The sequence below is a fragment of the Camelus dromedarius genome, chromosome 4, assembly GCF_036321535.1.
Source record: "Camelus dromedarius isolate mCamDro1 chromosome 4, mCamDro1.pat, whole genome shotgun sequence".
Lineage (NCBI taxonomy): Eukaryota > Metazoa > Chordata > Mammalia > Artiodactyla > Camelidae > Camelus > Camelus dromedarius.
This window is the reverse complement of record NC_087439.1, coordinates 67,165,651-67,191,324: the sequence shown is the minus strand read 5'-3', so window position 1 is coordinate 67,191,324 and position 25,674 is coordinate 67,165,651. Positions and strand designations below refer to the sequence as shown.

Below are 25,674 nucleotides of genomic sequence, written 5' to 3'. Positions count from 1 at the left end.
TCCTAAATGGTAAAGAAGCAGCCTATTCTTAAAGGCTGTCCCCATCATTTGCAAATTAATGTACTGCTGAAGATGCAAACTATCTATATAACTGCTCTCGAATTTCATTAAAATTAATCGGAAGTCCTTTTTAATGTCTTTGAGAATTGCTTCAAGTGGCAAAAATCAGAAAATCTACCCATGGGGCACATTCAGCTAATTGCAATTTACTTCTCAACTAGTCATTCCTTCGCCCTAGGCTGCAACCGCTTAAAACTGAAACAACTCTCTGGACGACAAATGCCAGTCAGACTAGTTATTTAGCATCATGTAATTTTAAATGACCCATTGATTTCCTGAATATTTTTTAACGAATCAGAATGAAGATGCAATGGACTTTTCCAGATGTAACTTGCTAAAATTCTTCTCTCTGTAAGTTGGACCTGCCATCTGCTCCCTCCCAGCTGTATTGGGGAGCCAATAGGGGAATAAAGATAGGATAAGGATACAGTGAAGAGAATAGAGAATGACAGACAGTGCATGTGTTTGTACAAGCACACTATTCAAGACAGTTAAATGACAATGAATAAAGCCAAGTTTTGGAAACAGAACCATGTTCTAACTCTTACCAGCTAACTGACCCGAGGAAAATTTCTTAACAGCAAGCTGGGGGGCAAAGAGGAGGATTAAATGTGTTTTCCTTAAGATCACATGAGACCATATGTACAAAAATAACGTTTTGTAAAATGTAGGTGCTGATCAAGTATTTGTCATTGTTAGACAGAGAGACTAGTCTGTGGAAATGAAACTACAGGGATGATACCAAGTTAGGCATCCTTTCATGTTAAACAGAGTATTAAATGTTTCATTCAAATAATTCAATGGTGGCTTTCTTTTTATCTAAATGCAAGAATTAGTGTACAATTTTCCTCTTGCAATTATTAGTAAGGTTCAGATTAAAGATACATATTTCTTACCAAGAATCTCTCCAAAGTGCCCTAACCAAGGAATTCCAAGTGTATGTTACAACAGAGTATACAGTTATTAGGATCTTCTTCTAAGTAAAAATATTCAATAAGATGACTACTTAATTTTCAAGTGCAAGTTGGTAAATCGGTTTTAAGAGAAATGTTTAATCAGAGCATTATTTTGCAGTGCAGCATTATAAGAATTATACTAAAGACTTCCAGTCCCAAGTAATCATATTGAAAAAAAAGGCGGTGGTTTGAGCAGACACTAGCTAAGCTTTTCAAAAATTTTATTTTTAAGATCTTTGCTCCCATTGACAAGAACTGTTCTAAGCATTCTGGTTGGGATAACAATGGCCATACACCCTCAGCTTCTGTAAAGCTGGGGTGACCATCTCAATTTATTATCTTGTTACACTTATATCTCACTATGACTTATTATAGCAAAGTTGGAACCCAACTACAATGGCCTTTACCTTCATCCTGCTTCAGCCACTCACTGCAGAGGTTGTGCTCAGGATTTAGAGCTGCTCCACCTCTAAAATCTGACGCTTGAATATCCCTCTTCCTGAATAGAATCCCTCTGCTTTTCAGTACCCTCTTTCTTTACTTCTCCAACACCTGTTTTTTTCCCCTTCAATGAGTCTCTGGTTTTCTTCATTTCCAACCAGTCTTTCGTCTCTCTACCCCCATCTCTTTTCTTTTTCTAATCTGTGTATATCCTTGGTTTCTTTGCTTCCCTCTCCTTCTTCAACAGAATTTACTCCACAAATCTCTAACACTGTATCAACATAATCACGACTACTCTTTCCTCCTACATATAGTCAGATGAGCACTGCAGGAGAAAAAGAATAACTAACATTTATCAAGTACTTGCTACATGCAGCACCATTCTAAGTATTTTCCGTGTATGATCTCGTTTCATCTTCACTAGCTATTAGGGAGATTGTTGCCCATTTTACAGGCAAGAAAACTGCTTTGCAAGAGTTAAGTAACTTGTCCAAAGTATTACATCAAATCAAAGACACCATCAATTGTAGGCATCTGATTTTTTTTAAAAAAGCAAAGAAAATGTTGCAGTTCTGATTGTAAGGTGCCATTGGTTGATAGATAAATACTGATTCCAGTGGTGTTAAATGTGAAAAATTGCATCTAGGTATCAGTGAACTATGACACGGGAAGGACATAGGGTGCCAGTCCAGGCAGTTTGGAGCTTCATCTGTATGCCATTCTACCTCATAAAAACCACACAGGCATGCAGAATGGTCTGTTACAATTTCATGGTCTCAAACTTTGCCTGGACATTTAGTACTTTCTTTAGTCTCTCTTTTTCTCTCTTATTTCCTCTCTTCTCTTTCTTCTTCCTTTCAAAGATTATTCCAAAGCCTTTTCCCTCTCTTTAAGTTCCCCATTTAATACCTCCCCCATTCCCCATTTGTAACTATGCACCTTTCTTCATTAAGAAAAGTGAGATCATCAGTCACCCTCTCTCAACTCCTGCTCCCCACCGACCATACCACCCACAGACGTGTCCATACCCAGAGGTAGCCTCCCTTCGTCCTTGTGCAGACAGCAAGCTGTCCCTTCTATCAAATACTGGCTCCTCCTTATTCACTTATTCCTATTGCTTCTTGCATCTTCTGAGATTGTTACTTGTCCTTCTTTCTTGAATTTCAGCTCCTTCCTCTCTGTTGGTTTCTCTCCCTCAGCCTGTAAACATTACAAAGACCCAACCCCTGGCCTCCTGTTCCAATTCTTCTCCCTCTTCTTTTCTAAACTTCAGAGAAAGTGCTTCCCAGGGGCTGTCTACATTTCCTCACTTTCCATTTCTGCCTCAGCTCACCCCTTTTCCCCCAACACTCAGTCAGAATTATCCCTGATAAGCAGTTTGGTGATCTCCTAGTTTTAAGAGCCAATGAAAAATTCTTTGCCTTCATTTTATTGACCTCCTTTTCTGAATCTGGGTGCTCTGGTTTGTTTCCTCTGTCTTTGTGAAAATCTTTATCTCATTGATTTCCAAGACACCACTTTCTCCTGGTTCCTCTTCACTCTACTTCTTAATCACGTAAATATTGGCATTTCCCAAGTTCTATCCGTAGGCTATTACTGTACCCACTTCACAGTTTCCTCTGAGGTTTTTAACTATTGCCCACAGGTTGACAAAATCCCAAATCTAGACTTTTTTCCTGAGAGCTGTCTAAGTGTTTGTCTTTAGTCCCCTCCTCTTCCTTGCCTATTCTGCTTCTCCATTTGGAGAAGTCATCTCAAACTTAACCTGTTGAAAAGCACCTTTTTAAATCTAATTGAAGTATAGTTGATTTACAGCATTATATTAGTTTCAGATGTACAATGCAGTGATGCAAATTTTTATAGATTATACTCCATTAAAATGGTTATAAAACATTGGCTCTCTTCCCTGTGCTGTATAATATATCCTTGTAGAAAAGCAAATTCTTGATTTCCCTTTCCCAAACCTATTCCTCAAGCGATTTTTCCTCTTTTAGTTGATTATTCCAAACCTCCATTTGCTTAGCCCCCAAAGCTTGACATAATCTTGAATTTTTCTCTTTTTCTTGCACGCTACATCCAGTCTGTCAATAAATCCTCTCCTTTCTACCAGCAAAATATATCCAGAATCTGGTCGCTTTCACCAATTGCCCTGCTACCACCCTTATCTAAGCCACTCTTACATTGCATCTGGATTACTGCAGTGCCTCCTAACTGGACTCCCTGCCTCTGCCCTTGCGCCCCTCTGATCTGTTCTCTACTGAGCAACCAGAGTGGATTTCTGACAGCCTCGCTGACCTCATCTCCTACCACTATACCCAGAAAACACTCTTACCATGCCACACTTGTCCCAAGGCTGTTATCCTTCCCCTATGCCCCACCTGGAGCATTTGCTCACATGTATATGCTTGACGCACTCATTCACTTTAATAGATCTTTACTCCAGTTTCTCCTCATGAGGAAGAACTTCTCAGTAGTCCATATAAAATAGCTCCTCCCCGGAGGAGCTATTTTATATGGACTACTGAGAAGTTCTTTACTTTTTCTTGGTGATCATTTGTTTTTTTCTAATCATAATTGACTCATTGTGCATCTATTTTTCCTTGGGCTTCAGAATGAGAAACCCTAATTACTGACCTGTACATGGCTATATTTGTTTATTTAATTAGCTAGTTGTGTGTTTTTGATACATAGCTCATCGTTCAACACAAAAACTAAAAACACAAGTCATTTTATATATATAAATATACTTCTTCTTTTCCCACCCCTACTACAGTGTAAGCTCTGTGAGTCCAGAGACTTTGTTTGGTCTTGAAAATAAAGTAAGCACTGCATATTTATGCACCCATATGTTTAAGGATAATGTAATTATTATCAACATGTCTAAAACCAAAATTAAATCCCCACATCCTTACCTCTGTTCTTCCTCTATCTACGCTCCTTCTCTTGACTTTGCTCCCCAGAAGCACTGAACTGCTTTGAGTGCTCCTTTCACACCTTCGCTTATGCTGACTTCTCTGCCTGAAGGAGATCATCCCCTTTCCTATGGCCCCAGGACATCTGTACAACTCCTTCAAGAAGCTCACCAGTCACCTCCTCAAAGATGCCTTCTATGCCTCTTCTTTCCTTTCCCTTTCTCAGGGTTCTTCCATGCTAGTCTCTCTCTATTCCTTGTGGTCACACAGTGTGGTCCTCTAATTATCTTCTCCAAGAGGCTGAGAGCTCCTTGAAATTCAGGAAGCAAGTCAAAGACCTCACTCATGATCTTTCCCCACTTCCTCAGAGGATAAATAGAAGTGGACATTAGTACGCTCAGTTCACAGATTGAGAAACTCAAGTACACTCCATCCGATTTCAGAGGAGGAGAAAAAGCTCAGAACCCCTCAGGAATCCTCTCAAGAGCTCTTCCTTCCTATCACTTGGGTATGGGGAAGTTTCCCCATGTCTTTGGTAAACCTTGCTGTAAGCCTGGTTTCCTCCCTGTGCCCCTCTGGAAGGTAACCATGGATACTATTGAGCTGGCAGTTCAGTTAATGGAGACTTCAGTTAATGGAGACTACAAGTGGTTTTCAGGATGCTTAGAGAGTTTTGAGGTGGGGGCAAAACCTAGAAACACTGGCAAACGTAAGGCTTTTGCCTCAGGCTCCTGAGCTGGGTGTGTTTCAGTTAGGGTGGGGTTAATGCTCAGCAGAGCCCCACAAATGTGACAGGGCTCTAGCCCCTGACAAGGGTGGTAACTAGCTGTGAGTTGAGAACAGAAGGGAACCCCTAGCGTTTTCTCTTCTTGGAAAGCAGGGATCCTGCTGTGAAATTCAGAACAGTGGATTGGCACAAGCAATGCTAACAGCAACCTGGGCTCCTGAGGTGATCCAGGCCAGAGAGCCTGGACATAAGGGCTGGGGAGGTCTCCTGTCCCCAGTCGAGGGGAGCTTCCAGCCGTGCCACGTCCCTACCCATATCCTTGCCCCGGGGGTGTTTTTCTTTTCCCAGCCCAGGACCACAGGCAGGCAGGAGAAATTCACACCCGGGATGTTTCCAAAGTGCACACTATTTCCTCCGAGCCTACTGACCGCTGGGAGGGCGCCCCCATGCTTTCTTTGATCCTGAGTCCTGGGTCTTCCCTCCCATCACCGTATTCTCAAACAAAGTTCATCTGGAGAGGGGAGATCTGGGGAGCCCCATCGGCTCCTAGACGGGCGCCGATCTGGGTCCCAACTTTTCAGTTCCCGCCCGCAGTGTCACGCCTCCCAAAGCAGGACCAGGAAGCCAAACCGTACGGGGGCTCAGTTCCGCTGGTGGAGGGTGGGTGTGGGTCAGGGTCAATGAGGAGTGTGGCTAAGCCTGCATGTTTCCCGAAGCGAATCTTCAGGGGAGGGAGGAAAGGGGAGTCTGCGGGAGATGGACTTGGGGGCGAGGTGGCGGCAGTTTTCCGGCGTTTGACGTAGACTCGAAGAGGCGCCGAGCACTCCCACTGCTTAAGAGGCATCGTAGCCTTCAGGACGCTGAAGCTGGGGGCCGTCACTCGTTCAGGGAACTGCCTGAGCATTTTCTCTCCACGCATTCCAGGGAATACAGAGAAGGCTGCGCAGGTAAGTGCAGAGGGGTGCCCTTCTGCCACCTGGGAGTAAAGCCGCGGGGTAAGAAGGCTAGTGGAACACAGAGGGTCTCAGTCAGGCAGCTCCGCCCTGAGGAGGTGAGGCTGTGGAACCAGGTACAGGGTCGAGACGTGGGAGCACTTCGCGGGGCTTATAGCGGGACACAAGCAGCACCCCAAGGCTGAGGAACTTCCAGGCTCGGGGAAGACTCTCCGAAGGGAAGGAAACCTGACGGAGCCAATGTGAGCACTGTGGCGCGAGCAGAGAGTCCCGCACACGCCAACTTCAGTACCCTGGGCAGTGTCCCGCCCTCGGGCTTCTAATAAACTTACCACAGACAGCTTTGACTTGTCCCCGAAGGAAAACAACTTTTGAGGCTCCCCGACTTTGATATTTTAGTTCAGAAGAGGACTTACTGAATTTGATTTTGTTCAGGTAGAGCTCCTGTGTAGATAATCTGAAATATAAAGGAAACATTTTTAATAATCTTGTATCTCAACATGCCTCTTTAGGAATGTGCCTGTTCAAAGACAGTTTCTGAAACAACGATTTAAGAGAGCCTCAATATGTTTTGCTACTGTACAGAAGAGAAAGATTCTATCTTACGGTGTTATCTTTAAATGTTCCAATATAGACATGTTCCCATGAGCTGTGACTTGCTTGCTTTCATGACACTAACATCTAAAAGGTTTGGAAATATAAAACTGAAAGTGAGCTGTATATGCTCTCCTGTTTTTTCTTTACACTAGGATTGTTTAAGCACGATACACTTTTTGCATAGTCTGTGAAGAACTGGATAAGCTTTTTTTCCGGGAAAAAAAGAATTTAAGTTATTATTTTTAAGGACTGATTTCTTATCGGACTTGTCTGAAGTGTAACATAATAATTTCAAAGTGGAGTATAAATGCCTTGGTTTTATTGCAGCAGGCTTTGAGAGCCAGAAAAGTTGAATGAGAGGCAAATAATTTTTGTTAAAATTCTTGAGATTTATAACAAGAAGAGAAAAATGAAAAAAGATCATGTTATTGAAAGTTATGTCAGAATTGCAGAACATTTCAGGTGTTTATAAAATGCTTATTAATTCTACTCTAATGGGTTGATTATCCCTTGGTTCCCATATTTTTTTAGCACACTCTCTTGTGTTTATTTTTATTTATAACATTTTACCATTCTTTTGCCCTTTTTTTTTTAATAATAAAAGAAACTCTAACAGGAAAATATGCTCAAATATGGTAAAGGGTAAAATATGTTCAAATTCTTAATTGCATAGGAGCCCTGGCTTAGGATAGCTGGGCTAAATTATGGTATTATAGAATAATAAAAGCCATGCAGCAAGATGGAAATTTTTCACTTAATATTCTTTTAAACTACATTTCTCTGTAATAGGGAAAGACAAGTTGAGTTATTTATCTTACAAAAGAACACATCTTAGGAATAATCATTTTTTAATCTAAATGTTTTTGTTTTAGACTACCTGGCTTAACAATGAGTCATTTTAGATAGACTAGAGCTGATGATGTGGGAAGTAGGATAAGACTTTTCCTAGAGATGATGACATGTTTCCTTTGCTGGCCCCAAGGTTTTTTAAGGCATAATTATTTTTCTTTTGAGTGGAGCACATGCAGGACTCATACGAGGTATTTCCATCTTGTGCAGTTTCAAGGCCATGGCTGATCCTGGGAACAGAGGAGGGATCTACCGCCCCTTGAGTTTCACCTCCTCCCTGCTCATTGTGGGAATGTGCTGTGTGTCTCCTTTCTTCTGTCATAGCCAGACAGATCTGCTGGCTCTTAACCAAGCTGATCCGCAGTGCTGGGAATCTTCTTCAGTGCTCCTCCTGGAAATGCGGAAGCCTCGAATTTCCAACACTGTTTCAGGTTTCTGGGATTTTATGATCTACCTGAAGTCGTCTGAGAACTTGAAGCATGGGGCATTGTTTTGGGATCTGGCCCAACTCTTCTGGGACATCTATGTGGACTGTGTCCTTTCCAGAAACCATGGCTTAGGAAGGAGGCAACTGGCTGGAGAGGAAGGGAAGATCTCAGCAGTGCATCCACAGCACACAGAGAAAAAGCAAGGTGGTCAATCCCAGATCCCATGTCTTTTGAAAGGGTCAATCAAATATGAATGTGCTGAATTGTGAGAAAGAGGGAAATGGGTTTAGGGGAACCTATTGTCACATATATTCTTCTCAGGGGTGAACCCAAAGAGCACACCAGGGATAGGAAGATAGATAGCGCTTCCTTTTGTATTTTGTATTAGCTGTTTTTTTTTTAATCAACATATTGTCCTTATCTTCATACTTCACATGAATAGCAGCAATAAAGAGTCAGAAAGACAAGTAAGAAAAAGCATGATTCCTAAAATACAACATAAAGATATAAAGGGATGCCCCAAAATTAATATTATTTTTTTCAATTATCCTGAAACCTGTGTTCACTTGCTATGGAATTGGGAAGATTTGAATATAAGTCTGGGGAACACTCACAACATACAAGCTCTTGCCCCTTTTAAACAGAAAAAAAAAAAAACAAACCCCATAAACATGTACATAGAAGGACTCCTTGAGATGTACTTAGTTGATAATGTAAATGGTAGAAAAATCAGCTGGCTTGCAAATTCACCCTTCATTGCTTTTTGAACAAATCTCAAATAAATAATTAACTTCTAGCAAGCTGAGTAATTTTTAGAAATTTGGACCTTCTTACAAATTTAGAGATTTTCACTGAAGTAAATATTATATTCAAAAGCAATCTTCTCTGGGGCTAGAAGAAATACCCTTTGTAGAATTAGAATGAAGGTAAATCAGTCCCTGTGTGTAAGCTAAGAGATAAATGAGCCTTACTCATACTGTTTTTGCTCTTTTTTCGGTGTTGTTTCAGCCAATGAGCTTCCAGTGAGGGCTGTTTGGGTGGCAGTAACTATTAATGCACTAGTGGAAAACTGAGGCATACCCAATTTTTGCATTTGTACATTTTATTGTGATAACTGTTATATACTCCTGTAAAATATCTTTTAAAATAGCAATTAACAGTAATAGTTCTAGATCAATCTTTCCCCAAGATATTGTAGAGCTTTTTAACATCTAGTTTGTTTTAACCTCAATAACAAAAAATACATGATTAGCTGATCCATAAAGCCAAGTAACCCACTGCTACTAATTATAGATAAATTTATTATTTTGGCAAGTGTTATTGTCACTTAAACCAGTTTCCTTCTTTAGAGGAAATATTCTTTTAGCAGCTAAACTACTAAAGCAGAAATAGAAAATGAATATCTTTAAATGTGGTTACCAAATTTTAAAAATATTTTGAACAGAGGCTGCCCAGACATTATCATCAGTAAGGACTGTATATTTTCTTCATCTGTACTGTAGGCTCTTTTTTTCCATTCTTATCCTATTTAGCTGTCATACTCAAATTACTACCAATATTTCTTGTTTTTGTATTTTGCATTCACTTTGAATTACTTTAAATATCTATAGAATAAATGAAAATAATAAGATTTCTGTTCAACCTGACATGAAAATAATTATCTATATATAGATCATAATTATGCATTATATAATATAATTATACATTATATTATATAACTATATGTTGTAATTAATTATATATATGTAAAATCTCAAAAACAGCTTTCAGTTTGCTTGCTTGCAACAAGGCTATCGTAATAGTCTGAGACTACATGTAATTTTTTGAGTGTACTTCAACATGGCATTTCTATCTTGTTTATAAATAAAAGTAGTAGATTTGTCTTCAGCTTTGAAAGCCAATTTCTTCATCTTGCTACAGAGTTGTGATTGACCCATTTGGTCTGCAAAGTTTACCTGGAGTTGTTTTGCAAGCAGTAGGAGTAAACATTTCACTTTATTGAAGTTATTTTAATGTTTGACATAAACAATTGTTGCAGACCAGGAAATAAGACTTTCCGTTTGTATTGTATCATCACAGTCAAAGAGGATCTTGGGTCAAGAAGACACCATGTCTGAAAGTTAAATAGTTGCAGGAACATTGAGCTTTCATCTCAAGAGCTTGATTAAATCTCTAGTGGCTCACCTGGGCTCTGGATGTACCTGCACAGATTCTCCACTAATTTTTTTCTTTTGTCCGTAAGCAATTAACATGCTACTAGTTTGGGATAGGGGTGAGGGTGAAGAGTTGTTTGTTTCCATAGTTCTCAGGGAAATCACATCATCAGAGCAGAAGGGAAGAACTAAAATAAGTGTCTACATAATACCCCAAAAGGTTCTTGCTATTTTGATGTCTTCAAGCTAAATTGTTTAAATACACTTGAGAAATGTTGTTATGAATCATGCCTTATAAAAACACAAAATTCCTATATAACTTTGTACGTTAATATTTTTGTTAACATTGAGTCAACAAGTATGAAAACAAGAGATATCAAATAGCTATGTAACCTTGGGCAAGTTAATTCACTTATTTATTTCTCAGAGTCTTCATCTGAAGAAGAGGAATGTGAAAAGAATTGGATGGTCCATAAAGTCTGTTTGGGTCCTGCATGCTGATATTCTGTGATTCTATAAACCTATGAAGGGCATGCATTTAACTATAGAAAGAATCTGGAAGAACTTTACTCTAAGGACAGTTTATTGTGCTGAGTGATGACCTAGACATTATGGCTGCTTATAACAATGATAAGCAGAAACAGAGGAGGTCCAGAAATGAGAATTCCAAAAAATTTGAGGGCCAGAGATATCATCACTGAAGAAAAGATTCAAGAAATCATTGCTATTTTACCTGGAAAGATATGAGCTAATAACTGAATGCTGAAATATTTGGGTGATTGTAGAGGGTTTAGTCAGGGTTGACTAGTAAATTATGATGGGCTGCAAGAAGGCAGAGTGAAAGCAAGAGAGAGAGAGAGAGAGAGAGAGAGAGAGAGAGAGAGAGAGAGAGAGAGAGAGAGAGAATTGATTTAGGGAAAGAGTAGGCTGATAACATCTCCCAAATAGAAAATAACAGAGTTGAGGTTAACTCGTGGGCTAGTAAAGGCTTCAAAACAAATGAAGGGATTTTGAAGTATATCGTTGTTTATATCAAAAATGATGGTCTCTTCCTTCAACAAATCTTGCTCTGCCCCTGAGAAGAACAGAAAAACTTGCCTGCTGGAGCCTGACAGTTTGTATTGTCTAGAAAAATTGTGAGTCTTTGCTTTCCTCCGTGACATGAAAATTAAAATTTAGGTTTATAATTTGATGATGTTTGTAGTCAGTGTCTAATTAGCTGGCAAGAGTCCATAGTGCTTATTTTTTTAAAACCCTGAGCAGAAGGGAAAACAATGCTTCAGAAATATAACTAGATTCACCAATGTTTGATTTTCTACTTTACTCACGCTGAAAAATTTCCTAAGCAACATATTCAGAAATTACTTATTTAGAGATCTATTCTAAGGAATCATTCAGAGATGTAGTCAATGATACAGTAGAAGGCTCTCTGCAATACTATTTATAGCAACAGAAAATTTGGAAATAACCTAAATGTTCCATAACAGGGTAATGGTAATGGTAATAGTAATGGTAAATGGTAAACTAAATTATGGTATGAAATGTGTATGCATAAAACTATGGTTATCTCTGGAAGATTATATTATGGGTGGTTTAAACTTTTTTCTTTATATATTTATATTAAAATTATACAATGACAATTTTCACTTTTTTAATTAGAAGAATATACCTTAATACATACTAATTAACAAGGAAGTGTATTAATTATAAGTTACTTAATTTATATTATGTAACTAAAGTTCGTAAGCTACAAAACTTTGCATAAGTATAAATTTATCATACACTTCTGCAATACATTTATACAGAATCTTGATAGTCGAGTGCAGAAACAGCAAACTTTTTTTTAAAAACCAAGTTATTGACATTTAATTAACCTGAAAATAATTTAGTGACCTAATAATTAGTTCCTTTTCTCTACTTCCAGGTGCATATTCTGAGCAACCAAGGATCCCTTCCCTAAAGAAGAAGGAGCTGATTGAAGACTTGATAAGCATGCACATACGCAGGAATGGGTCTAAGTTCACTGGGAAAGTGACCACTGGCCTGGAAATTAAGAGAAAATAAACCTCAGAGCTAACTCACATCTTGGAATTTAAAGAAATATATATATATTTTTTCCTTGACTATTGATCATTTATTTACTTGAAATGGTGGGAGTGTCCAGAGATAGATATTAAGCCACATTCTCTCCAAGCACTTAGTTTCATCTTTTTGGCTGCTAGCATGTTCCTTCAAATGATAACATTACCGCCAGATCATCCCACTGCCTGAAAGAGTTAAAATAGCTTCCAAAGATGAGCAGGGGGTCGGCTACTCAGATCCTTTGTATTCATTTTGATCATTTGTTTTGAAATACTTGACATTGTTAATCAACTAGAGTGCCACGCATTTAACTTGAATACACTGCATGACTTCCAAGACATTAACCACTGGATTGCTTATGCACAGGCAAATGAGATGATATTTACTAATTACCAGTTACTGATGGTCTGCGATACCTGAATTTTGTTTGAAAGAATATTTTTGAATATTTTGAACTGAGTGAAGCAAACAAAACAAAACAAAACAAAACTGGTGAATAAAGCATTCTTCTAACAGAAACAAAATTAATAAAAGCTCTGGACCCCAAGTGATGTTATTGGATTCTTTTTATTTCCATATTTAATGTTACCATTAATGATCATCCAAACTCTAATAAAATAGCAGTAGGTATAAATGATTTCCAAATTAGCATATTTTCTATTGGAGTAAATATTAAAACTCTATAATTGATCACACTTTGCATTGAAAAGTAAACTAAAAGTAAAATAAACAGCATTATAAGAAAAGAACCTTTTCTTTTCCCTCAAAATGACCAGGCCTGAATGAGGTTCACCGCAAAGTCCAATTAGCAAATTTACTTGAGTTCCAGGCACAATGCTATTTTTATCTCTAATTACTCTCATCTCTCCAATCATTCCAACTGTTAAAACTGATGATTGACAACGAGTTTGAATTTTGGATATGTAAGCAATTCACTTTTCCCAGGTCCAAAGGAAGCCTCAGTAAATGTTTTCACTGAAGGTTTAGGGTCCTCCTTAAGCTAAAAATCTTATCCAAAGGGTTATTATTAGAAGACACAGCTGCATCTGAAGATGAGCCAAACCCTAACAATAGGGAGGCAAGTCTAGGGAAGGACCTGGGGAGGGGGCCCAGCCTCAGCTTTTACTCGGTTGGAAGAATGAGCACATTGAAAGCTGCCATTCTTCGGCTACCATTTCTGTATAGCTCATGGCTTCGCTTTTGTGCTACTTTCTGTAATGTCTTGCATTATATTCTTAAAAACCATCACATGAATGCATTACCTCTTTTAAATTGTTGAAAAGATGAACTCTTGCAATGCTTGCAGAAGAGCCTGCCCTTTGCTCCTCTCCCACCTTGGTGCTACACAACAGGGGCTGCCAATTTTTCTGTAGAGGGTCAGATAGTAAATATTATATGCTTTTTCAGCCACCCAGTCTCTGGCACAGCTAATCGACTCTGCCTTTGTAGAATGAAAGCATCCATGGACAACATGTAAATAAATAAGCATGGTGGTGTTCCAACAAAGCTTTGCCCCTGGACACCATACCATTTTCAAGTGTTACAAAAATGATTCTTCACTTGTTTTTTCAATTATTTAAAAAAAATGCAATAACCACTCTTAGCTCAGAGACTGCACAAAGAAGGCAGTGAGCAGGATTTCGCCTGTGGGCTGTAGCCTGCTGAACAGTGCTCTGGGGCATCTTATCAAACTTGAAGTAAGAAAGAGAGTGACTATGCTGAGCAATAAAGCCAAAGGAAAAAAATTTGTGATGGACTGAAAAGCAAACTCAAACATATTAGGCTGAGACTGAACAAAAATGACCTAGTCCCAGTCCTTCCCAGTTGGATATTATTTCACTCTGGAAACAGTACTAGAAATTATGGATCATATAAATAAGAGTCCACAGCCTCTCTGAACGGAACATGGACTGCACATCAAGTTACAGCTAAAACAGTGGAACTATAGCAATACCTAATGAGAGACGGTACAAAGCAGTGGTTAGAGTACAATTCAGGAGCTGGGTTTGAATCTCAACTTCAAGTAATGACTGAATAACTTCAGACAAGTTACTGACCCTCTATGAGCCTCAGTTTTCTCACAAAATGAGATATCTCCTTACCAGGTTTGTTGTGAGGTTTAAATGGTTAGTACATACACGGTGCTTAGAAACTAAGTGCTCTCACAGTCAAAAAAAATGTTAGCTGTTACTTTGGACATTATAAATTAAGCATCTATACTCTAATCATACACACAGAGGAAGGAGGTACACAGGTACTTTGGCCAAACTCATTGCATGTGGGGTTTTAGTGAGAAACATACATGTTTTAAAAATAAATTTATTTTGAGATTATTATTGATTCATATGCAGTAGTAAAAAATAATACAGAGATATCCTGTATACACTCATCCAGTTTCTCTCCATGGTAACATTTTCTATAGCTATAGTGCAATAACACAAGCAGGAGATTGACATGGTACAATCCACAGAGTTCATTCAGATCTCACCAGTTCTGCATGCACTCAAATGTGAGTGTGAGTGCGCACGTGCGTGTGTACTACTTTGCCAAACCTCTTCTCCAGCAGGAGCATCTAGATAGAAAATCAGGTCACCAATCAGTAATTTAGATGTTGAAAAAGACAGTTGCACGAATTCCTGTAGATTACACACTGGAATATTCCCGACTAACATATTCAAAAAATGGGCCTCTATTGGAAACTCAGCACATCTGGATTTAACTTGACCTCTTCTTTCCATTTCTTTCTACCGCTCCTCGCTCCCAAGGCTTTGCTATAAAGAACTAAGACACACTGAGTACAGAGATTAAAAAATACAATTTTCTTCATGCTTCACACCAGACAGAGAGAAAGATAGAAGGCTTAATTCTTTTCAAACCGATTTTGAAAATGTATTTGGTCATCACCCCAAGGGGCCTTTGATCCTGGACTCCTTTTCACTTCAAGTTAGGCAAGGTGATCTGATCAATCAGGGCAGAGAAGGCCCTGCACACTCGCTCAGCTCCACAATACAGGTCTGTGTGTGCTGAAGACTCGGGGCCTGAAATCAACAAACGGGAAAGTCCTTCAGAGAAAGCACCTGTAGGTTCTCAAGACGATCTTGATAAAGCTGTAGCACAGAGGAGAAATAAAATTCCTCTCCCCTCAGTTCCTGATGGCAATGCCCTCTCTCTAAGCTAGCTAGAGTATGATATGGGTATTATTTACCATGATCGATCACTAATCCAACCACGTTTTGAGTTCTTAAAGAGCACTTTCCCATGACTTTGGGCACAAATCTAAGTAAGCCAGAAAGCCCACTCTAGGGCAGTGGTTTTCAAACTCTGGTGTATGTTAGAATCACCCGGAGAATGTTAAAATCGATTGCTAGGTCCTACTTTCAGAGTTCTGTGATTCAGTATACATGATGGTTAATTTTACATGTCGATTTGATCAAACATTATTCTGGGCATGTCTGCGAAGGTGTTTCTGGAGGAGGTCGACATTTGAATTCGTGGACTGAGTAAAGCAGATGGCTCTCCCTCATGTGATGGACCTCATCCGATCAACTGAAGGTCGGAATAGAAAAAAAAAAATCTGCGTAAGAGAATTCCTTCTGCCTGACTGCCTTCTAGCTAGGACATGAGTATTCTTTTGCCTTTGGACTCAAAACTAAGCATCATCTCTTCCTAAGGCTTAAGCCTGCCTGCTGCTTTTTGCATTGGAACCAACTCTTCTGGGTCTCTGGCTTGCCGACTATGAGCTTTGCACTTGTCAGCCTCCATAATCATGGGAGCCAATTCCTCAAAATAAAACTCATTTGATACCTATATATAAATCCTATTTGTTCTGTTTCTCTGGAGAACTCTGACTACTACAGTATATCAGGGATGGGGCCCCAGTAATAAGTTCCCAGGTGATACTGAAACTTGCTGGTCCAGGGACGATGCTTTGAGACATCTACTCTATAGTTACTGATTAATGGTTTGAGTGGTCCCTTATGATCTGCTGTAATAGGAATTGTGCTGTAGAAAGAGCTACATTTTGGCAGTTCTCAACCAAAAGTTTGATACATATAATTTTTAAGCAAAGAGTTCCATTTCTAAGAATTGATCCTACAAGCACATTTACCTATGAGTACACTGATACATGCTATAAGGATACTCACCAAAACATTCTTGTGATAACAATAAAAAAATTGGGAGCAACTTAATTACACAGCAATAAATAAATAATGGTAGGTTTATACCCTGGGATATTATGCAGCATTTAAAAAATGACACTGCTCAGCATCTAGCATCTTAGCATTTGGCCAAGTGACAAAAGCAAAAATAAGTACCATCTAATGCATGTTGAGAAAGTAAAGACACATATATGCGAAGAAAAAGGTCTGAAGAAAAATCTATTAAACTCCAGCAGTGTTTACCTCAGAGAAACAGGTGGCAGGGAGTGAAGGACATGATGATGAATTCATTTATGAAAAATCTGTGCGCTTAGGCATTTTAATTTTACAATGAGCATGTGGTGTAATATTGTTGGTGTAATTAATAAGAAATAAGATCACAGGAAATAAAAACATGGAGAGGTTTATTTTGTTAGTTATACACGTTAGTGCCACGATTTATGGAGGCTCCATCTGTGCTGTTTTCTGTCAAACATGAGAGGAGAGGGCTCATGCCTTTTTTACTGCCTATTCCTTAACACTGTTCCAGAACTACAAGGACCTTGAATAAATTAATATTTTATTGCCTGAATAAAAAACCTTGTCCAGAGGCAAACTTATTTTAGGATATTGTGTTTCTCAGCCAACAGTTATCAGAACTTTAAATACAACAATAAGGAAATAGAGAAGCAATAATTCATTTCATACATAGGGTTTTTTCTTGTTTGGTTGTTTTATTTTGAAGCTTCAGTCCTCTGAAATGTTAAAAACAGCCAAAGATATGTACCTAGCATCAAGCACGTTGCATGGCATGAACTTGGAATTCCATACATATAGGGGCTGAATTAGTACAGAATACAGGTGGAGGCCTAATGAGATGGAAATACTTGTGAAGTCAACAGTCCAGAGGAAATCACAATGGGAAAATAATTCACTTGAATGTAATTAACAATCTACCTGGTCTCTGAACGAATTAGGGATGTGAGAGAAAGCTATCAGAATGATGGGTGTAGAGGTTTAAAAGTATTAGATTATCTAGCCTATAAGTACTCCCCTTTGGCAATTAAAATACTGAGCCCGTGTCTTCCTTATAACAAGAATTAATTAAGCAAACCAATATGTATTGAATAGCTACTCTGGACAAGACCACTCCCTTGGGTTCCAGATTGTACATGTTGATTTCCACTCTGATATTTCCATCTGGATGTCTTCAAGGAATTCACACTTAATCTGTTCAAAACAAAGCTCCTGATTTGCTGACTTCCATCTCAGCTTTCCCAGTTTTCCTCAATGCAATAAGTGTATCACCATCCACCCAGTCCAAGTCGCCGTCACTTGCCTAGACTGTAACAGGCTTTTACCCAGGCTCTTTGCTCACTCCCTTGCCAACCCACTTTCTACAACAATGCTAGAGTGTTTTAAAAACATAAATCTACCCCTTTCAAAATGAGTGCCAGCACTCAGCACAGCACTTGGCACGTAGTTAAAGTTTGATGACTATTTGTTGAATGAATAAATGAAGGAAGAAAGAATGAGTGAATGAATGATGAACCAACTAGATTTTTATTTTTAACCTTCATGGAGCTTAAAGTTGGAACTCTGTGTATCTTTTCACATCAAGAAAATTTACTTCCACTTTCATATATATATATATGTATATATATACACACACACCTGTCATATATGTATACATATGACAGAGACAGAAAGATTCATCAAGATTTTCATACATAACCCTAGGATTCCCAGGCAGCATTTGAGAAGACTACCTTCTAAATAAGTGCTGAACTTCTCTTTCCTGAGGTTACAAAAGCAGTGCTCTTTCTTTTTCTATAATTTGCTGACATTCAAGCTGCGTTTTCTGATTATTTAAAAGAATTGTTTGGAATTTAAAGTGGTTTGGGGAACCCCCCCATATTACACACTGTCTCTTTTCCATTAAGCTCTCTGGGTCTCCCGAAGTCCTGTTATCCTAGATCTTGATGCTGAATGATTCTACTCAGTTTATGCCAATGACTGCCCCCAAACTGATCTACAGGCTTGCTGTTTTCATCTTATTAAGCCTTAAGTCATATAAAGTTCAATCTTAATTTCTAAAATGTGTTGACTTCCTAGCAAAGCTCTAACTCAAATGGCTAGTCAGCTACTAGGATAATCACAGCACTGGGTGAGTCTGTTGACACTGAGTAAATCTTGGTATGTTACAAACAATAGATCTTTCTAACTTTGCCAACAATTCTCAAATTAAAAAAATAAAAAACTGGGACAGAAAAATGATCAGAAACTTCCTGCTGTTAAATGATGCATCTGTGACAGAGAGAGAAATAAAACAAAAATGGCCAATACCTTCATTTAGTTTGTTTGCCTTTCTACTTTTCCATCTGTGTGGTTGTCGCATTTCTGTCTCTGATTACGTCTGGTGTAATTTTGGTAGGCATGCATAGATTGTGGGGGGTATTTTTATAGTCCATATCACCAATGGCTAAGTACAGTTTTCAAACAGGATCATATTCAATACTAGATTGAGTAAGGATACGAACTTAATAAGAAATATTTGAGTAGAGTGACAGTGTTTAATAAATGTAAACAGTAGCCAGGAAGATTAGCACAGATCCCATGCTTAAAATTTCCAAAAAAATAAAACTGATATAAGAGAACTAAGACTATAAATTAAAATTTTGTCTATCAGTATTTGCTGAATCATCACAAAGTATACAATACTACGTAATAACAAAAAGGAAAATGTGCATTTCCCTGCTGATATCATAAACACTTTTGTATAATAATGCATACTTCCTGCATCTCAATGGTTCTTTTTAAATTGTAAATGAAAGCAGAGGTAAACTGTTTGAGACATATTTTTTATATTATCTACAAGATTGGATAATGCTAATTGCATCTTTATACATCATTGCATTATCTGAATTTAAAAATAAACTTATATCACTCAAAAAAAAAAAACCTTTACCTTTTCATGATTTCCGTTTTAGTGACATAATGATGTGTGTGTGTGTGTGTGTGTGTTTGTGTGTCTGTATCTCGATAAAGTTATTTAAAATATGCATGGACCTTTGAGGTATCAAAATGCACACAGTGTTTGGGATATTGTCTCCCAAATATGTGTAGTAGACCTAGTTTACTAAGAATCTGAAATGTACACTATAGCCTACTACATTTGTGAAGGCTGACTCAATACGATATTTTAAAAACCCACAGCTTTCATAAACTCAGTTGGAGAAACAGACAAAAAATTAAAACAAGATGAAGAGGTCAAATCCTAAGAGTCTGTAGAATAGAAGCTAAATTTTTATGTGAAATTTTCCTAAAAAGGTCAAGTGGATATTGACTTTGCTTTGAATGCTTATCATGACAGCAGTGACATTTAGATGGATATACGGTGGGTGGAGTCCTGTGTTGGCGTAAGAATCAGGTACAAGGAGTTCCCATCCAGTCTTTGTCTCAGGCAGTCTGATTCTTCTAGCGTCTTTGTGATCTTGTTTTCTTCAATACAAGGATTATAGCTCCAACTCTTTTCATAGTAAAGATTTTTAGAATCACCAAGTAATTACTTCATTGGCTTGGCTTTACCAAGTTCAATATATAACTAACATCATTATGCTCTCATTTTACAGCTCACTGACCATAATGGGCTGAATTGTGTCTCCCTCCCCCAATTTATATATGAAGTCCTACTCCCACGGCCCCTGAATGGGACTATATTTGGGGATAGAGTCTTTCAGGAGTTAATTAAGTGGAGTGAAGTTATCTGGCTGTGTCCTAATCCAGTACGACTAGTGTCCTTATGAGAAGAGGAGATTTGGGCAGGGCCATGTACAGAGGGAGGCTGGTGTAAGAACACAAGGAGAAGACAGCCATCGACAAGCCAAGGGGAGAGGCCTCAGAAGACATCAATGCTGCTGACTCCTTGATCTCAGACTTCTGGCCTCCAGGAGTGTAAGAAAAAAATTTTTTTAAATTGTTTAACTATCCAATCTGTGATACTTTGTAATGGCTGCCCTAGGAAACTAATACACCAACTCAGAAATATTTGGGGAAGTCCTCCTCTGATGCAGAAACACATGAGAATGTTATTCTTTGTCTTATCAAGTCTCTAGATGATCACATCAACATAAAGGATCTTAGAAAAATAGATCTTAGGCTTTCTTAAAAAATGGATACAAATATAGATAGAGCTATGTTAACATCACAAAACACTCTACCCATAAATAAGACAATGTCACTGCAAAACAGAAGAAATTCCTATAGTAAAGAAATATTAAGTGAAAAAGAATATGAAAATGAATACATGTATGTCTATGCATGAATGGGACATTGTGCTGTACACCAGAAACTGACACATTGTAACTGACTGTACTTCAATAAAAAAATTATTTATAATTAGAAAAAAAGAAATATTAAAAATACAGCCTTTAGATTTAACAATGAGTCATGGCTCATGAAAGTGATGATGCTGGTTCTACTTATAATATAGAAATCTTAATTATCCTCTAGAAAGAGTGTCATTCTTACTCCCATTTTTGTATGATAACATCAAGTTTCCTAGTTCTATGTGTTTTCATACTATTGCAACAGCAATTGCAAGAACAAAACAGTAGGCATTTATTGAATTCTTGGTATGTGCCAGGTGCTATACTAAAATCTCATCTGGTTTGTCACCTTTAATGCTCACAATAACCCTATCAATTAGGCAATACCAAAAATCAATTTCACAGCGGCTACTCATGTCCAAAAGACTCACAACTCTGTTACTCACTAGATTGTATTGCAGCTATTGGGCTAATGTTACAGAATTAAGTGTTTAATAAGCAGCCTGAATCCCTGGCCATCAATATCCTCTAGGGATTGTGAAAACCTTACCTGAAGGCATTTCTAGAGTGAAGGCATCCATGAGTTTTGACAACAATTCTTGCAGTTCCTCTTCCTCTACCTGATCCTTTGCCTTCTGGATACTGACTGTCTGTTTCCTTCCTGCAGGTGCCAGAACAGGACTGTTCATTTCAGTAGGGGCAGTTTGGGGGGTGTCCTGCAGCAGTCTTTCCTGGGAACTGGGTAAGAAACTAAAGAGTTCCTTCATGGTCTTTTGTGCTTGGCTTTGTGCCCTGGTGCTCTGCTGTTGACCTGTTGACCTTGGCTGCAAAACGACCTCTGGTGATTCTGAATTTGATAGAGCATCTCCTGCACGTGCTTGACTTTGGTGACTTCTGTCAATTGCCAAGGCCTTAGGAAGAGCTTCCTGCTCTGGATCCCCCTCAGTGGCATCCTTGGTCTGGGAAGAATCTCCTCCCTTCCAAAACCTTTTTTCACCTATTCCACAGTCACCCTTGGCCACCATATTTTGACAGGAAAAAGATGAAGGTTGGAGGGGCTGCAACATTGCCTGCATAAAGAAAATTTTATTTATGAAGAAATGAACATTTATCTTACTTTCTCATTATGCATTAAATTTTTAATATTCCAACAGGAAATATTAATGCAAGATTTTTTTGTCTCTAAATAATTACTATTAATTTTATTTTATACTGTTAATTTAATGTTGACTTAAAACTGCCTACAAAAGCTAGAAAAGCTCAGATTCTAAAATATCATGGCAAATAATGATAAGGAATTTAGGAAAACTCTTGTTTCCAAAAGCTCAAGTTCTAAAAATATCATAAGGAATATCTAAAAACACAAAGATACAGTGGACTGACAGACAAAAAGCATTACAACAAAACATGTTCATAATAATCTATCCAGGTACTATGCTGTGAAGGGTTTCATGGCAAGCCATAGGTATAAAATCTAGGGGGTGTGCTCCTTACAAAGCATGGTTCTCAAAGTGCGGTCCACAGGCTCCTGGAGGTCCCTGAGACCCTTTCAGGGGTGCGTGAGGTCAAAATTATTTTCACAATAACACTTGTTACTGTGAAATAGCATCTGTTATTTGCCTTTTCATTGTGTTGACACTTGCACTGGTGGTGCAAAATCAGATAAGTAAAGCTGAAGTTGTTGGTGCTTTAGCACAAATCAAGGCAGCATCACCAAGCAGTGCTCGTAGTCATGGTATTCTTACCATCCTGCACTTGTAGTTAAAAATAAAAAGGCAATTCCACTCAAGAATATCTTTAATGCAGATGAATGGATAAAGAAGATATGGTATATGAACACACACACACACACACAATGGAATACTACTCAGTCATAAAAAGAATGAAGTAATGCCATATGTAGCAATGCCATATGTAGGATGGACCTAGAGATTATCATACTAAGTGAAGTAAGTCAGACAAAGACAAGTATCATATATTACTTATATGTGGAATCTAAAAATATGGCACAAGTGAACTTATCTACAAAATAGGAACAGACTCACAGACATACTAAACAATCTTACAGTTACCCAAAGAGAAGGGGAGATGAATAAAATAAGGGCTTGGGATTAATAGATACACACTACTATATATAAAATAGATAAACAACAAGGATCTACTGTATAGCACAGGGAAATATATTTAATATTTTGTGATATCCTATCTGAAAAATAATACATATATATCTTATTTATATATATATATAAAATTGAATCACTTTGCTGTACACCTAAAATTAACACAATATTGTAAATCAACAATACTTCAATAAAAAAGAAGAAAAGGAAAAATGAATATCCTGGATGGTGTAGTAAAAATTCTTAACTTTCTTACTAGCAACGCATGTCTTTTTAGTATTGTATGTGATGAAATGAGAAGTATGCATAAAACACTTCTGATGTTTACTGAAATACTAAAGTTGCCTCTTGTGGGAAAGAATTTCAGACTTGGGTACTTGGCAAACATTTTCTCAAAAATGAATGAAGTGAGACTGTGACAGTAAGGAAAACAACGACACGTGTTGCCAATTTTAACAGTTGAGCCTCCAAGCAAAAATTAGAATTTTGGATAACTTGCATCCACTATCATGAGCTTGCTAGCTTTCCAATTCTTGAGGACTTTTCTGATAATATTAGTGGTAATATTAATGAATATGATTTTTTAAAATCTTGTATAATGAAATAGGTGAGATTAGGAAGTTTGGCATAACTTGGTGAACTTCCAAATGACCGATGTGTGATGGTACAAAATCACCTGGGTAAAGATTCATTTAAGAAGTGTAACTGAACACTGTGTTTTAATGAAACAGAGTGTGAAAGAGAGATGGTTTCAGATTCAATATCACAACTATCCTTTAAGAAATGATCATTTATCATGTGTTGGTGTAGCATCAAAGAAGATCTCCAATTATTTGAAAAGTCTATTAAAATACTCCTCTCTTTTGCAACTGCAAATCTACGTGAGGCCAGATTTCTTGATATACTTCAGCTCAAACATCTTGCAACAGATTGAACGCCGAAGCAGTTAGAAAAATCCAGCTGTTTTTTATTAAGACAGACATTAAAGAGGTTTGTAGAAAATGTAAAACAATGCCATTTCTAATTTAAAAAAAGTATAGCTACTGTTTAAAATGTTACATATACAATGTGTTTATTATTTTCATTTTCAAATTAGTTAACAAATTTGTTTTAAAACCACTTATCAGTTTTAATTTTGATTAGGGTAAATAGCGATATATATAACTCACAAAATCTCCTTGGGATCCTCAAAAAATTTAAAGAATCTAAAAGGCATGTGCTGAAACTAAAAGTCAATCAATGCTGTAAAGAACCACTGTTGTTTCTAAATGGTACCAATACTGTTCTTGCCCAAAGGTGGAAGATACCATCTGGCTGATGAAAGGGGGAGTTGGTCAAGGTATGGAGAGCCAAGGGAAAGGGAAGAGGCTGATCAGAGTGAGATGCAAAGCCTCAGGCTGCAGCCGTCCCTCAGCCAGAGGATTCTAGGTCCGGCATCCAGATGGTGAAGATGGCCAGTGTCGCCCACACTATATACCTGTAGCTCCTGTCCCATTAGCTGGAGCTTGGTCCACAGACTGTCCTGGCTGGTTGTGAGTTCATGAATCTTTGTTTCCAATCTGCAACTTTTTTCCTCCTGGCAGGCGTATACGGCTTGCAGCTTGTCTTTGTACCGATTTAACTGCTTTTTAAGGAGCCTGGAAAGAGGACAGGTCTGAGTGGGTTGGAAGGGCAAGAGGCCAGCACAGCAAGATGCAAAATGTACTTCAGGTCCTTTCTGTAGAAGATGCCAGAGAAGCCTGTGCCTCGACTATTATCTCATAGTGATCAGTCCTGCTTTAAACTGCTTGTTCACCATGTGCAGCAGCCCTTTGTGTCTGTTATATACACAATTCCACCAAGAATTTCATTGGTTTTAGAGGTGTTTTCGAAAACTTACCATACATGTTACAAATTACTTTTGACAGCATACCTTCAGCAGCTCCTAAAGTCAAATACTACTTTGTTCATTGTCCTTTTGTCTAGAGACACTCCATCTAGAATAATAGCATAGATGTCGTGGCTAAATACCCGGCACCTGACCAAGGCCACAGGGAAGGAGCAACGATGCCGTTTGTGAATGGTGAGTCAATTTTGCCTTCTCTTCTTAAGTCAAACTGTTCATTGGTTTCAGAATGAACCAAGCAGTTTGGGTAATTTCTTTAAAAAAAAATATATAAGGTAGATCATGTTACTCCTCTGCTCCAATGGTTCCTCTCTTTATCCAGAATAAATCAAAGTCCTTACAGAGGTGGCCAAAGCTCGGCAAGATGGCCAAGCGTCCCCTTCCCTCTTTGACCTCCTCTCTGGTTTCTCCTGCTCACTCACTGCCCTTCAGCCACACAGAGCTCTTGGCAACTCCTTGAACACAGTTGGCACATTCTCCCCTCAGAGTCTGCCCTTTTGGTCCCCTCTGCCTGGAACCCTCCTCCCCCCAGGTTCTTGGCCAGCGCACTGCCGCATCCTTTAGTCTTTGCTCACCATCATACTCTCAGAGAGGCCCTCCCCGACTGGCTGACTTGAAGCTGCAAACCAGAGCCCCCCAACCTCGCAGCCGTACCCGCCCATCTCCTTCCTACTCTGCCCGTTTCCGTGGCTTTGTGCCATGTCTAATTGTTACAGAACGTCTTGAGATCTTAGATTTTGACTTAGTCTCAAGCCTTCAAACTTCTGGACAGTCACATTATATGACATCCTTCCTGTTTTACTTGCTTTTACTTACATTTTACTTACTCTATTACTTAATAATTGCTTGTTATCTCTTTATTCTGGCAACTTATTTTTTCCATTTGGCATCATGACAAATCCTCTGCAATTGTACACAGTATGTGTACAGTCAAAATTGGCTTTCTAATGTTAGCTCTCTTCGTTGTGTGGTAGTTTCACTGGTGCAGACATCTATCAAAAGTCACCAACTTATACATCTGAAATATATGCAGTTGACTCTGCA

At 38.3% G+C, this 25,674-nt stretch overlaps 2 protein-coding genes across 2 annotated transcripts in view; one reads left to right on the top strand and one right to left on the bottom strand.

Annotated features, from left to right (window-relative positions):
* Positions 1–5,985: 5,985 nt before the first annotated feature.
* On the top strand, positions 5,986–12,140 carry FAM237A (family with sequence similarity 237 member A). The gene is made up of 3 exons (XM_010985457.3): positions 5,986–6,043; positions 7,706–8,127; positions 12,001–12,140. The coding sequence occupies exons 2-3, from the start codon at positions 7,716–7,718 to the stop codon at positions 12,138–12,140; spliced, it is 552 nt and encodes a 183-aa protein (XP_010983759.1). The 5' UTR covers positions 5,986–6,043; positions 7,706–7,715.
* A 2,918-nt stretch (positions 12,141–15,058) lies between these two features.
* The window catches only part of DYTN (dystrotelin), a 44,571-nt gene continuing 33,955 nt past the window's right edge, over positions 15,059–25,674 (bottom strand). Inside the window, 3 exon segments of the mRNA XM_010985456.3 lie at positions 15,059–15,196; positions 21,176–21,695; positions 24,223–24,382. Of these exon segments, the coding sequence (XP_010983758.3) occupies positions 15,093–15,196; positions 21,176–21,695; positions 24,223–24,382 (784 nt within the window). The 3' untranslated portion in view covers positions 15,059–15,092.

What these genes read in the sequence shown, in the direction of transcription:
- FAM237A (XM_010985457.3), top strand. Translation starts at nt 7,716, where the DNA reads ATGGCTGATCCTGGGAACAGAGGAGGGATCTACCGCCCCTTGAGTTTC. An exon ending in GCACACAGAGAAAAAGCAAG is followed by an intron (nt 8,128 to 12,000) that starts GTGGTCAATCCC and finishes CTCTACTTCCAG; the next exon opens with GTGCATATTCTGAGCAACCA.